This window comes from Phymastichus coffea, unplaced genomic scaffold, assembly GCF_024137745.1.
Source record: "Phymastichus coffea isolate CEN01 unplaced genomic scaffold, Cenicafe_Pcof_1.1 PCOF00010, whole genome shotgun sequence".
Taxonomy (NCBI): Eukaryota; Metazoa; Arthropoda; class Insecta; order Hymenoptera; family Eulophidae; genus Phymastichus; species Phymastichus coffea.
The window spans coordinates 6,565,964-6,581,039 of NW_026706821.1; the positions used below are offsets into that span (position 1 = coordinate 6,565,964).

Below are 15,076 nucleotides of genomic sequence, written 5' to 3' on the forward strand. Positions count from 1 at the left end.
AACCTTAACCTGGACAACGCCGCATCCCCTGGTGTTTTCATCTTGGTCTCGTACTGCTGAAAATTGACTTTTGTTTGCGGTTGTGCGTGTTATTGCGGTTTTTCGCTGTATCTATTGCCAGTGTGTGCATGTACTAACTTATAAGTATTTAGCGAGAGAGTTTTCATATTCAATTTTTGTGCAGTGCGTGTCAATGGTCTTTAATTAATTATTGTAATTGGAATTTGCATTTTTCAAGGGCATTTCTTTTCAGTTCCATCATTGTATACCGCTCAGTAGCCCTGTTTTATCGACTGATTGCATTTTGTTATCTGCGTTACCGACTGTCTAATTGCGCAACTAATTAGTTCTCTCTGTCGCCACTGATCGCGTTGTATTATTACTGGCGCGCATTTCAAACTGCTTATTACGAAAATCTGCGTATCTCTAATTTTTATCGACGCCTTTAATGGTTACATTATGCGCATTCTGTAACTCATCTATTAATTGTAAGACTGACCGCTCAGTTCAGTGCACTGTTTGTTTTGAATTGTTTCACTCGCATTGTGTTAGCCCAGTTGCGTCGGCGGGCGCTATTATCTGTAGCGGTTGTCGCCCTGCGTCTAACATTATTCCTAGGAATACCCTATCACGTTCTCCGTCTTTTGCTACAACTTGTTCGCCACCCGCTACATCTAACGCGACCTCCATTACTCCTGTTGCGTATTTCGCATCAAAAAAACGCAAGGTAACATCTCCTCAATCTCCACATTTTCGCAACGTGAAGCAACTCTGCTCTACTCAGCCATCACCGCTTGTTACCCCTGTAAACATGGCGGACTCATCTGCTCCTCCATCGTGGTTCGTTAGCTTTCGTCAGGAATTTCTCGCTGATATGAGAGACCGAAAAGCAAATGAGAAATTCCAAAATGAATTCATGTCTTCGATCCACCATACTGTCTCTCAAAATGCCACTGACAACCAACGTCGAGACATGTTCTCATCACTTGCCGACGAATGTGAAATTCTTGTTTTTGGCCGTCCATTAACGTTCACAGGCACACACTACCAAGCTGCCAAAGCCCTCTTGTCGTTCCTTGGCTTTGGTCAAGGCTGTGACTGCCCTTCCATCTACGCCTGTCGGGAGTGGATTTCGGCCACTCGCCAAGACACTCAAACTCAATTGCCTCCTCGCAACTCGGCAACCATCGCCACCCACTCCTCAGCACCTCAAATTAACAATGCAAATCGGACAAACACTTCCGCATTTGTATTTCAATTTGGCAGCCCACTGCTGCGAGACAAAGTGGTCAAGTCTTCTTCAAAGTTGAAAGACAAGACCTCTCTGGATGTCTTTGGTTGCGGTGGCAGATCGCCTATTTACATCCGTCCGCTCTGGCCCAAGCCTGTGTTTGACCTATTCTCGTTAGCCCTCTCTTTTAGCAACAAGCATAACCTTGCTCGCCCAGTAGTCCGGAATCTTCGCGTATGCATGCGGAAGAATCGTCGTGCTACGCCCATCCCAATCTTGTCTTCTGATGATTTTCCACGATTCCTCCCATCTCGTACCTCAAACTCTGGAGAAAATCGTACTTTTTCTGCTGCTCCACTTCAACATCAACCTGAAGCCTCCCTGGCTAACCCACTACAACAGACCAGTGATGAACCATCTGACACAATGTCTTCATGACAGTCTGATCTCAAATCGGCTGCACGCGTACAACATCGACTTTCCATCGGTCACATTAACATTAATCGTTTAGACTCATTCACACACTTTTCCCTACTACAAGCCAAATGTTCCTCCACGTACTTCGATATCATTGCGATAACCGAAACCTATTTACAACCTGATTTCTCCGATACTCATCTAGCCATCGAGGGTTTCAAATTTTTCCGCCTCGATCGTGTCGGCAAAAAAGGCGGCGGGGTTGCGATATATATGCGAAATCATTTCAGCGTCAATATTCTAGTCACTTCGGACCCACAGTATGATAACACTCCTGAATTTATCCTTTGTGAAATAAAGTATGCCAATTATAAACTGCTATTTGCCGTCCTTTACCGTCCTCCCCATGCTCACGCTCCTTTTCACTTTTTCAATTGTTTATCTGCCTATCTTCCTCACTTCCAAAACGTTTTAATCACTGGCGACTTTAATGCGGACTTATCATCTTCCTCCCTTTCTGATGCTTGTACACTCCGCACTCTGATTGTAAACAGCGGACTAAGTGTAGTCTCTCTTGAACCTACTCACCATATCATAGGCAAGTCTCCTCCCTCCCACACCACGCTTGATCTTTTTATTACGAACGACATAAGCAAGGTTGTATGGTTCTCACAATCGCATGCGCCCTTTATCGCGGGCCATGACTTCATTGAGTTACACCTTGCTTACGCTCGTACTGAACACTTTAAGAAAACCATTTGCACACGACAACTTTCCTCCATAAATACTGAAAATCTGTTAGGTACCGTGCATGAGAGTTTCAACTCCCTACCTATACTCTCTACCAACGCCAGTCCTTCCCTATCTCTATCTTTAGACTATGTTGACAATTTTCAACGCTTGATTGCGAAGAACATCTCCTCGTCCTTTGACCTTGTTTCTCCTATTCGCACTATTGCTTTATCATCCAAGCTTAAGCCATGGGTCTCCCCCCAAATCCGCTCCCTCATGCGTAAACGTGACTGCGCATATACCATCGCAAAATTCACGCAACATCCCACTGATGTTCGTATTTATAAATCGCTTCGCTCGAAAGTCTCTAACGACCTATCTGCAGCAAAAAACTCTTTTATAAAATCGAGAATTGATTCTGCTGCTAACTGTAAATCTAAGTGGCATGAAATAAATGCCCTTGGAGTCAGCAAACCCTCCCATCCCTCTCCTCTTCTTTTTTTCGATGCCGATGCCCTTAATCGGCATTATGCGTCCGTTGCCAACAAACTCCCGCCTATCACCCTGGATGAGTTTCAAGCCATCCTATCTGAACCCCCTCCTCATACTTTCAACCTTCCCACGTTTTCTCTGTGCACCTTCTCCGTCAACGAAGTTGAGAATGCGCTCATTAATAGCTTGTCTCGTGGCCAAGGACTGGATGGTATCTCGTCCAAAATGCTTAAACTTGTTGCACCTGTAATTTCTCCGTATGTTACTTCACTTTTCAACAAGTCCATCACTTCTGGTTCTTTTCCCTCCGATTGGAAACGCACCCTCATCTGTCCCCTCTCCAAGGTATGCAACCCCCTATCTCCCTCTGATACTCGTCCGATCGCCAAAATTTGTGAATTGTGCAAGACATTTGAACGTCTTATACATGCACAACTCTCTCACCACCTTGAATCCCATAATATTTTGTCCCCTCGTCAATCTGGTTTTCGTCGTGGCCATAGCACCGAAACTGCTCTCCTTACAGTTGTTGACGATATTCGTCACGCCATTGACAAGCGCAAACTAACCATTATGGTTATGTTTGACTATTCCAAAGCGTTTGATTCCATATCACATACCATCTTGATCAGGAAGCTGCGCTCCATAAAGGCCAGTGACGCCACATTCAAGTGGTTTTTCAGCTATCTCGCTGATAGACTTCAGGCTGTAGTGGATGCTGGCGGTAAAGCTTCGGAGTGGCTGCGCACTGCTACTGGTGTGCCGCAAGGCAGCGTCCATTAACGACCTCCTCCCCTGTGTCCTCCGTTTTGCAAATTATATGTTGTATGCGGATGATCTTCAAATTTACGTGCACTGCGACTACGACAGTCTTGCTGAGGGGATTGCCCAAGCTCAGTACGATGCGGATGAGGTTATCCAATGGGCTCTCTTAAACGGCCTATCCATTAATCCCTCTAAAACTCAAGTCATCATCTTTGGCAGTGAACTCTATATCTCGCGCATCGACTTCATTAATCTCTCACGTATCTCCGTGCTTGGTACCTCCATTCCCTACTCCAGGACTGTCAAAAATCTTGGTGTCACGTTAGCCAGTACCCTCGACTGGAAGTTCCATGCCGCAACCACCGTTCGCAGAGTCTACTCTTCCCTTCACTCACTCAAGCACTACAAACGCTCTTTGCATCAGCCCCTCCGTAAACAACTTGTTGAGTCCCTTGTTTTTCCACACTTCGAGTATTGTTCAACTCTCCTGCTGGACCTTGATAAAACTCGGATCTCTGAACTTCAAATCGCCCAAAACGCCTGTACCCGTTTCGTAGTCGGTCATATCCCTTTTATTCCGACAAACAGTATATTCTCTCATGTTACCTACCACAGGCTCCAACTAAAATGGCTTTCATTAGCAAACAAGCGACTTCTTGCTCTTGGTACTCTTGCGTATAAAGCTCTTTCCCATAAAACTCCTTCTCAGCTCCTGAATCATTTCTCAGACCCAATTTGTGTCACGTTCTCAAATAGGTCAAAACGGAACCCTCCTTCCTGTCTTAACTATGGTGCTCCCCGCACCCAGGCTTGGAATAACTCTTTCACCATCAGTGCCTCTCGCTTACTAAATCGTCTCAGTGTAACAGATTTTTCTCCCGATCGCCTAACTGAATTTAAAAATTGGTTTCGCTCACTTTTGTTCACGCTTGAAATCACTGCTTGGAGTACTCTTGCTCGTTTCGAAAATTTTGTTCCACTTGAAGCCCTCTACCACCTTCCTGCTCCCATACTACCTTTCCACGCCTCGCAATTTACTACCTCCAATCTCTACCTGGAAGTTCGTGGTCGCTATCTAGATATCTACTTGCTTCATCCCTCCCAACTCCCAGCAGTCTTGCTCGCAAGGCTATAATTCTTATGTGTTGTCTGTCTCATGAGGTGTTGTCATACTGTTGATCCATGACCATTGTTCGATTATTTTTCATAGGCCTTTTCGAATTACGATAGTACTCGGCTTATAATACGCTATGTTTTATTATCATCACTGTTATTATTTTTCGCCCTACTATATATTTTATTAGTTTTAAGTTACGTTTATTCTTTATTTGATCTTGTAATTGTTAAGTTCAATTTCTCGCTGTTATTACTACTTAAACCTATACGGGATATCTTGTTCTCGTATACCTGCATATCGCCTACATACGGTTAATGGTTGCATGTTAAATTGTTTGCAACCCTTGATAAACTTTTGTATTTTTCTTTGTAGCCAGACGGGGTACTACCTCAAGGCAAATAAATGAACTCACTCACTCATACATAATTATAATTATCCTCATATATATACAGTGCCGGTCAGCCACTTTTACCCCCCCACGGGCAAAATCAGTCTAACTTCAAAGTTTTATATCTCTGGTAGAAATTAACATACAGAGACGCGCGTGGGTGCGTTTGAAAGGTCTTTCGGAGAGCTTTCAAATGATATGACTCACGGTTGCTATCGATTGTTTTTTTAAATTTTGCAACAATTATGCAAAATTGAAAATTCTGAAATTTTTTTATTATTTTTGACAATTAGCCAATTTTGGAAAAAAAATCGTACGAAAATTTGAAGTACACCATTTTTTAGCTATTACCAAGCCCTATCTGAATCACTCATCAAAAATTTATTTTCGTCAAATATGACGCGCGCACGGGCATTTTTTCCTGGAAGTGACAGTTTTTTTCAACATTTTTTATCTCCGTCAAATTGTAACAATCGAAAAAAATTTTATAGGAGAAAAAATGTTTGTTTTTTCATGTAGAATACTGCAATAATTTTTTTTTCGGTTTTTCGAAAAATTTTTTTTTTTCGGTTTTTTTCAATTTTTTTTTCTCACAGTCGGTACGCTAAAAAGATGAGAAACCACAAAAAAAAATTTTTTTCCACCCATTCAATAATACTACATAACAAGTATCGTAAATTATCGCTGGGACTCCTCTCCTGGCTGTAATCTACTCGGCGTCGTTTGCTTCTTTGTCTCTGCTTGGCTATTCGGTTAATAGCGTGCGCTCGCTCGGCCGTCACAATTGAGCCTTCTGTTTCAAGATCTCGGCTCGAACTCTCTTCTCAACCGTTCTCACGTCAGCTCGAGCAACGCCGGCGGCTTCGCTCTCGCAAGCGGATCGCCGCGGGTCGCTCGCGCTCGTTTACTCGCAACGCGCGACGCGACAAACTCTCTCCCTTCTTTTTGCCGCAGCCGCTCTCGCTCCTAATTGGCTCTCAATGACGATGCCCGGCTCAGGTATTGGCCCTGAAATAAAGCGATACGAGCATCGGTATTGGTTTGTAATTTCCACCACGCTCGCCATGGCAACAGCGAAGGAGCGAGCTGCTAGAGAGAAAGAGAGCGAGCCAGAGGGAGCCGGCCATTCTAGCCAGGGCTCCATCACAAGGCTGCCTGCCCTTTGTATGCAAGCGCGAAGGCGCGTTGGGCGGAAGAATGCACTAAAAAAAGACCGCACGCTTACATCAATGCGGAGTACAAATTTTATCGCCATTTGGAGACTATTAAGGAAAATTTTTCCTGTGATGTTCAACTCGGTTCCCATCACTAGTGGGCAACGGTTCTCACTCCGTTTTCTGTTATAATACTAAAAAAAAATTTATTTCTTTTTGAAATTATACGGCCCGTCGTCACATAAAAATTCTTGAAAACACTAACACTAATGGGAAGAGATGTGAAGCAAATGGAGAATATCTTAATAAGTACGTAAATAAATTCAAAAAGTACATTGAACCAAATTTATCGCTTAGCGGAAGTGCTAAGAAACAAAATCGACTATTGGTGGAACATGTCTTTTATCTAACTATAAAATAGTAAGAAAAGGAATATCATTTAATTATATATATTCGAATAATCCAAATGCCCTCGTTGATCATTGCTTATTGCCAAACAAACCGCTGATAATTTTAGTCATATGAATGAAATTCATTCAATAATTGAAGAATTACGTGAAGCTGGTTATATATATTAAAAGATCCTAAATATCCATCAGTAATAAAATGCGTATTGATGTGTTTGGTCGTAAACTGAATAAAAAGGATGTTATTTGAGGCCTTCCTGGTATAAGGTATATAATCACTAAAGACGGACAATACGATGCAGATAACGAAATAATTTGCAATATAACCGATCCTCAGGAGAATAACGATGCTATTAACTTACAAATGTCGTGAAAACTAGTGAAGCTGACATTACTGGGCTTACGACTGCAATCAATAATCTTAGAAATTGTATAAAGATAATAAGAACAAAATAGGCAGTGTATCGAGAAGCGATTATAAATTTACAAGAAAATAACAAAAAGAAAATAATAAGAAAAGAGACTGAGAGATTGTATCGTATGGCTTTCTATAACGTTAATAATAAATATATTGAAAATGAAAGATCAAAGGAAGTTAATGAGTTACGGAAACCAGTATGTCGTAACTACCCATATTAAAAAATCGATACACGTGAAATAGACGAGACCTGGCAAGCTTATCTTATTGAGATGCAAGAGAGGGGCTATTCCAGAAGGGACCAAGGTTTTCACTATCTATTATCTATTATAGATACATTCTCAAAATATACTTGGGAAGTTCCAGTACAACAGAAAACTAGTACAAATGTCGTTAATACAATGGAATCTGATGATAAAATATAAAATAAATCTGTATTCTACCAATAGTAATCTCAAAGTGTCTATTACTCAAAGTATTATGTAGAAAAAATGTAGTCTAAGAGGAAATTATAAGTGGATTAATATGGATATAATAGAATCCTGATTTATTATAAGATACTAATAGAAAACATCGTACAATAGACATAAAGCCTAAAGATGTGGCTATAGAGAATAAAATGCAAATTTTGAAACGATTCTCTTACGACCAACGTTTTTTGATCAAGTAACCAAAATTCCGAATAGGCGATAAAGTAAGAGTGAATAAGTCCAAACACGGTTTTGAAATAGGATATACTCTTAACTAGTATACAGAAATTTTATTATTGAAAGGATCACAAAGATAAAGCTTGTCACACATCACTTAAAAGATTAGAATGACGATCCAATTGTTGGAGGGTTTTACGAGCAAGAACTACAGAAAGCTATGTCCTGATGTTTATCTTATTGAAAAAATTCTAAAGAAAGATGGTAATTGAGTATACGTAAAATGATTAGAATTCGACCACTTGTACAATTCGTGGATAGATAAGAGTTTATACACGTGAAAGAATAAAGAAGTGTATGGAAAATAATTTTTATTTAGATAAATATCATAATAATAATAAATAATTTTTGTTTTGTTTTTTATGGTAAGAGCCCTAACCTTCACTCTCACCTGGGAGGTATTTTCATTTGAGCATCATCACTTGTGAGTCCATTAGAACAAGTCGAAACCTGCTTTAGTAGAAACACCTGTGACTCATTAACTTCTCCACAACATATTATATAGTAAAATTTATTGTACAAGCATTATTGAAATAAAGATACATTTGTTATATTAAATAAGTAGTAAGTCAAAGGACTTCATAGCAGTTTTATTTAACATTTTAAAGACCATCTTGCTACTGGAGATTTAGTTTGAGTGTAACGAGAGCCATGGCTCGTGCCATTAGCTCCGTCAACGTCTCTCTCTTCCCGGTGGCAGAGAGAGCGAGAGAGGGAACAACAAGGAATATGATTTGGAAGCCGGCAAGGTTGGCACGCGTGAGTTGCCGCTGATTGCCCGCTATTCAAGAGTTTTTGTTGGGAGGCGCTCGGTGCCCGGCAGTAGATTGCGACAGCGATTGAGTGCGACACGCTTTGTCCGCGCTGTCTTAGTACTTAATTTTTTGCCTTTTGAAAGCGAGTGAGAATTATTATGCAACGCGTGTACAACGTAGTGCGACTGTTCGTCACGAGATTTGTGTTACGAGAAGGAGTGAACGAGCCACCAGCATTTATACAACCCGGGGACACCGAGCAGCTTTCCCTTAAGGTAGGTCAAGTTTTCTCTCTCTTTCGTAAGATCGCGTCGCCGGCAACCCGTGAGGATAGGGAGGCTCAGCGGTTATTTCGCTCGAGGGCCTATGGAAAAACGCGGAGAATAGCTCGTAACCGTCGCGCCAGCCGGGTTCCATGCGATTTTCCGCAAGAACTCGCGGCTGCGGTAGTGCGAGAGCGCGATTGTTACGTAGAATTACTGATTGTAACTGTTGAAATGTGTAGATAAATATATGTGTTAAACGAGTTTTGAGTGATTATTGTGCTGACCATTCCTGCCTATTCCCTTTTGTGCGCGTCGAAATGTTGCCTTTCACGTCCCCCGCGAAGCAGCTTGTCCTTCCGGGCCAATTTATAAAGAATTCGTCGTATTCTCTGGTAACGGGAGAGAACTTATGACATGAGAATAGAAGAAAAGAAAAAGGATACTATTGGTGACGATTTTTCTAACAGAATGACGTTTTTCGAGCTCTTCTCTCTCTCTCTCTCTCTCTCTCTCTCTCTCTCTTAAGACCTTCACTCCACTACTAGACTTTTTCGAGCTGCCACGACTGCCTCTCTCTTCTTGTTTGATCTTTCACCTTCAATTAGATTTCTAGTTTGTTAAGTGTATATTCTGTACAATGATTTTTTAGTAAAGATTCAAGAATATTATTCATCATTATTATACGTTTTTTAAATATTGCTCGCGATATTATACTGCTTAGTTGTCTGATATGTCGTTGAAAGCATTCTCGATCTCGTGTAAGTTGCTCCCATACTATTTTTTTTGAATCTTTGTCTTTAATAGGATGATAGTGAATTTGAACTTTATTAACCATACATATATGCATGAGAACCATACATGCTTCGAAGAACAAATGTTCTTCTTGCTTCTAATACGTCCCTTGATGAATAAAAAGAGTATAGTGTTGCTGTAATTGATTCTTCTTATTGAATGGTGGTAGCACAAGCTATTGTTTAACTCGAAACTCGTTGGAAAGGGCTACATTATTGACTGCTTTTTCCTCTCCATATAAAGGAAATAAGAGGATAGTTGCATAAAGTAAGAAAGCTATTCAATTGGTTAGTAATTTTTTAGAATTTTATTTAGTAATTTACATTTATTACAAACTATCTTATAATAATAGTAATACAAAAATATTATTATTACTTAATCAATCTATATTAAAACTACTTTTAAATTCGAAGTTAGATTCATTGCGATGAAAAATAAACAGTTCTTCCTTCTCACTGGTTTGGTATACAACTTTAAGAATTTGTTAATCTATTTTCAAGTAGTATGCTCACACTTTTGGGGAGAAATACCTTAAATTCGTCGTCAATAGTAATAACAATGCAAAATCCATATCTTGTTATTAACCATCTAACTAGTGATTTGATAGAGAATGTCCCTAGCTGGAACATCGTCTTCCAGGAAAAGAAAGTCGTCTAGGCAACCTTGTTTGTTGTCGAAAAATTCATTCTATAACAAAATTACTAATGAAATAATTAGTTGATTGTTTATTGCTAGGGTATTAATGATTAGCAATTCTTCAAGCAACTTACTTGTTTTATAGGTTGGTAACGGATATACTAGAAGTTGAAAGTAAGATTGTTGTTTTGAGCGAGTCCTGATCAATTGTTCTTAACAAGAGCGAGCTCTCGGATTTATTAGCGGTAATCCCACCCTTAGAGCTTCAGCGGCTGCGTTTGTTTTCTTCTCTTTTAGTCTTTGATGGTTCTTCATCAAAAGCCATTCTCTCACTCCGCGGATTCAAGCAGTCGTTGTTTCTCCCTCTTCATTCTTTCTTTCTAAACTTCCTATTAGCTTCAGTCTCCTCCTAGGCTGCTCGTCCTGACCGCTACTTACTTCCTATATGCCTCTTACTTCGTAGTTTTGTAACTCTTTTTTCAATTTTACGATTTCGACAGTTTTATACTCGTAATGGTCCTATGGAAGTGTGTTCGGATTATTCTCAAACATACAACATTTGTCATCATAAGCGTTTTGTGGAGTCTCTTCCTCTCTCTCTTTCTCTCTGCTTTGCCAGACGGGGTTCCACCTCATTGGTGCAATAAACGAACTAATCTAATCTCTCTGTTAATACTTGATGTAATTTAGTTCGTATATTATACTGAGTACATTTAATAATTTCTTCTCTATTTAAACATTTTCGACAATCTGAATGCGTGATACTATTATTATCTGTATGTTTTTTTCACTCCTTTTACCTTTTTCAGGGGCTCCTTATTTGCTATTTCAATACTACATAATTTACTTCGTAATCTAATATATTCTATGAGAATGGAGGCATTGCACTGATCTTTCATGATTCCAACAACTTTTTTATTAGCGAGAGGCATACCAAATTGATTAGGAACTAGATAATCTAATATGTCAAATCTATTAATGTTTTTTTTCATGATCTCATATATATATCGACGTCTTGAATTTCATACATGATGCTGCTTATGGTGCTTCAGCGCCATATCAACCATCTCACTGATTAACACTAGTTTGACATCTTTTCGTTTCCTTTCGTGCTCTATCGTTTTTCATATACTGCATTAATCATAAGCTTGTAAAATAATTTTTCAAACTCATTTTTAACTTGCTTCTTTTCTTCTGATTTAATTAATTTATTAATTTATTAATCATAGTTTGTAACTGTTTTCATTTTCATTACCTCACTAGGATCCCTAGGGCTTTCTGCAACCTCGTGGCCCTCTTTTGGTCTAGAACATACGTATGTTCTAGGGCACTTTCATCGAGCAGAAAGTGGCCCAGAAGATACATTGCTATAATAATGATATATTATTTAGTACTGATATAATATTCATATTAAACAACCACCGAAACATAAAGATAAAGTGATTTGAGGGTGGTAATCTTCGCAAAACTGTATTATTTTGGCAATTTTTACCATATTTGAGAATATGGATTAACAATGACTACATAAAATTAATATAATATTAGATTTGTATTCAGTGTCCCGAAAATATAACGGTAAGGTAATTTGAGCATGTTAATTATCGTAACATAGCGTAATTTCGTCAATTTTAGTCATTTATTAATTAGGATCGAACAGTGATTAGATAGGATTAATTTGACAGCTGATTTCAATTCAACGACCTCAAAGACATACAGTCTGAAAATCTTTAGGTGTAAAAGCAATTTTTTCATATTAGCTTTACTTTAATAAAACGTCTTCAACACGATTTTTCATGCTTTCAGGAGCCATATTAATACCGCTATTTTGATTTTTTTCAAATCAAACGTTAGTCGATAGAGTTTAAAATTACGAAAATTTTGAACAATATAACTTTTAAATGCGAAATGTACGATATAAATATATATATATATATCTAAGAGATTATATTATTATATGTATAAAAGAGAGAAAGAGAAAGAGAAAGAGGGAGAGAGAGAGAGAGAGAGAGAGAGGCAAAGGGAGAGGAAAATATAAATTTAGTAGAAAATTATTTGATAGTATAACTGTACATTTCTGTAGTCATGTTGTAGCTTATAGTTCCGATCCAAAGAACCGATTCTGTAAATCATCGATGGTCTAGTTTTCGCTATTTTAGGTAAAGTTTTAGCTTCACATACAAAAGATCAAAGATTCGAATTCCGGTAAATACGTAGGAAGCTGAGATTAAGAGAGAAGTTTGAATACTTAATATTTATTTTTTAATTTCTATTAGAAATAATTGAAGATAAATTCCGTATTCAATAATTTTTTTACGTTGTTTTTCACTTCATTCATCATTAATAATTGTATGAATTTGAAAATTTTTCTATCTAATCATTTGGAATAATTTTTAACAATCTTGCTTCTTAATACGTTCTCTATTAATTTTAATTGGTTTATCTAGGACTAAGATTTACTACTGATCAGTTTCAATTACATATTTTTAGCAGAATCAGGATTCCTATAGCTCTAACTAATTTCAGACTCATGTTATCATGACTTACGGAAATAATATTTTATAACTATGCTATGAGAATATTTAATTACAGTATTATACTAATACTTAAAGTAGCAAGAGTGAGAATACTACTTATAAAGGATATAAAAATTATAATATGGATATAAATCAATTATATCAAATATATTAAATATATCATATCATTAAACAATAAATCACCTGCAATATCCCACAACTGCAGTCTTATTATATTTTTAGCGTCCCAATTTAGTACTTTTAAGGCGAAATCGACCCCGATTGTAGCACGATAATGCTGGGAAAAAAACTGATGAACATAGCGTTTTATAATAGAAGTCTTGCCAGCACCAAGTTCACCAATAACAAGAATCTTGAAGAGATGTTCCTTTTTATCGTTAGAATTCATATCACTGATATCCATATCTAGTAACTAAAAATAATATATGATTAAAACTTTCATTATTTTATAAACCAATTTTTTCAAAAATAACAGCTTCAAAAAGATATATTTTTAGGTAGACTATATGAGTAAATGAAAGATTATATATCCATTCATATAAAAGAAAATCAATTGTTAAGAAATCAAACTACCTTAAAAGGTACCCTTAGAAAGTCGAATCAATATATTTTTTGTTTAAAAAACTATTAAAAACTAATATAATAGGTCCAATATACATAATGTTACGTGACGCTTCATTGTATTATAATTGTATTTTGTTTAATAATATTTCGGACCCGAGATTTCCGTTCGGACATAGTATAATCAGCAGTATTCGTGTGCGCGACTCGGTGGGAACGTGCGGCAGAGGCTGATTCACGCTACGCCAGCATGCTGCGACGGCATGTTTCGGTCAGCGTGCTTAGCTAGGTAAGACGACCCGCCACGAGAAGCGTAAACATCCGAAGCGTATACGCTTCGGAGAGAGACGCTATGCTAAGGACAAAGGCTATATAATAAGCCAGCGAAAGCAGAGCACCAGAGAATTAGTCAGTCAGGAGCGAGCGCTCAACCAAGAAGCCTGCATTTTCCTACTAAAGAGTTTTGAGAATATAATTGTTCAAGTTGCGATTAAGTGTCGAATTCAATTGTTTTAATAATTTCGTGTAAACGAAAATCATAGGAATTGTCATTTTGTTGCGTGTTAGTACACTATTGGATAAAAATACATAAGACCACGAAAATCATAGGAATTGTTATTTTATTGGGTGTTGGTACGCTATCGGATAAAAATATATTGGACCAGTTGATCTGATCGGATACAAAGAAAAAGAATATATTGGACATATCACGAACCAAACAATATTTTGGACCTAGGCAACAGAGTGAGTACTTTTGGGCTCTATTCTCGATAAGCTGAAATCTCTTCTTCCTTGTAATTTTAATTGTCTCTCTCTCTCTTCGCTCTAATTCTACTAACAAGGAAACCCCCCCAACCCGACCTCACCGATTTCAATAATCTTTTGATATGTTATAGTTCATCAAAAAATAAGACATACGTATTTTTTTTTATCGGCGGAAAAACACTTTAAGGGGGTGAAAACAACCCTCAAAGTTCACCCCCAAAAATAGATTTTCCAATGTATCTCAGCATCTAATTGATATTTTACGACCAAACAAATTTCATATCACTTCTCATGTGAAAAGCAAACTAGCACATGCAATTTCGACCACAAGGGATGCAACCCTTATTTTTTTTATTTAAAATACTATCTATTTCATGGCTATTTTTATGAAAAAAATTAAAATAACCCGAAAAAAATTGGAAAAAATATTACCCTACATAAAATACAAAAATAAAGTTAATCTATTCAAGCTTTTTTTCAAACTACTCCCTTAAAGTTGAAAAACCACCCCTAAAAAATTGTTTTCAATACATTACAGGTGGTGTTGATAATTTAGTGTAAAATACGTTGCTCATCATTTATACTGTACAAACACAACTATCTCGTGCAGTTTCGACCACAAGGGTTGCAACCCCTAATTTCTGTCATCGAAATTTTTACCTTCTTTGTATCTATTTTTGAAGAAAAGTTCATAATGAGCTTAAAAAAATTAGAAAAAATATTACCATGGATAGAATAAGAAAAAAAAATTTACTTCTCATTTTTAAAACCACCCCTAATTTCGAAAAACCACCCCCAAAAAATTGTTTCCAATACATTACAGGTCCTGTTGATAATTTACTGTAAAATACGTTGCTCATCACTTATAATGCACAAACACATTTATCTCGTGCAGTTTCGACTACGAGAGTTGCAACCCCTAATTTATGTCATCGAAAT

General features: G+C 37.7%; 1 protein-coding gene across 6 annotated transcripts in view; it reads right to left on the bottom strand.

Annotated features, from left to right (window-relative positions):
- The window catches only part of LOC131671558 (ras-related protein Rab-32), a 650,568-nt gene that overhangs the window by 453,191 nt on the left and 182,301 nt on the right, over positions 1 to 15,076 (bottom strand). For all 6 annotated transcript variants that reach the window (XM_058948077.1, XM_058948070.1, XM_058948062.1 and 3 more), the window contains one exon: positions 12,995 to 13,223. In XM_058948077.1, coding sequence (XP_058804060.1) covers positions 12,995 to 13,214 — 220 coding nt within the window. In that variant the 5' untranslated portion in view covers positions 13,215 to 13,223. The remainder of the gene's footprint in view (positions 1 to 12,994; positions 13,224 to 15,076) is intronic.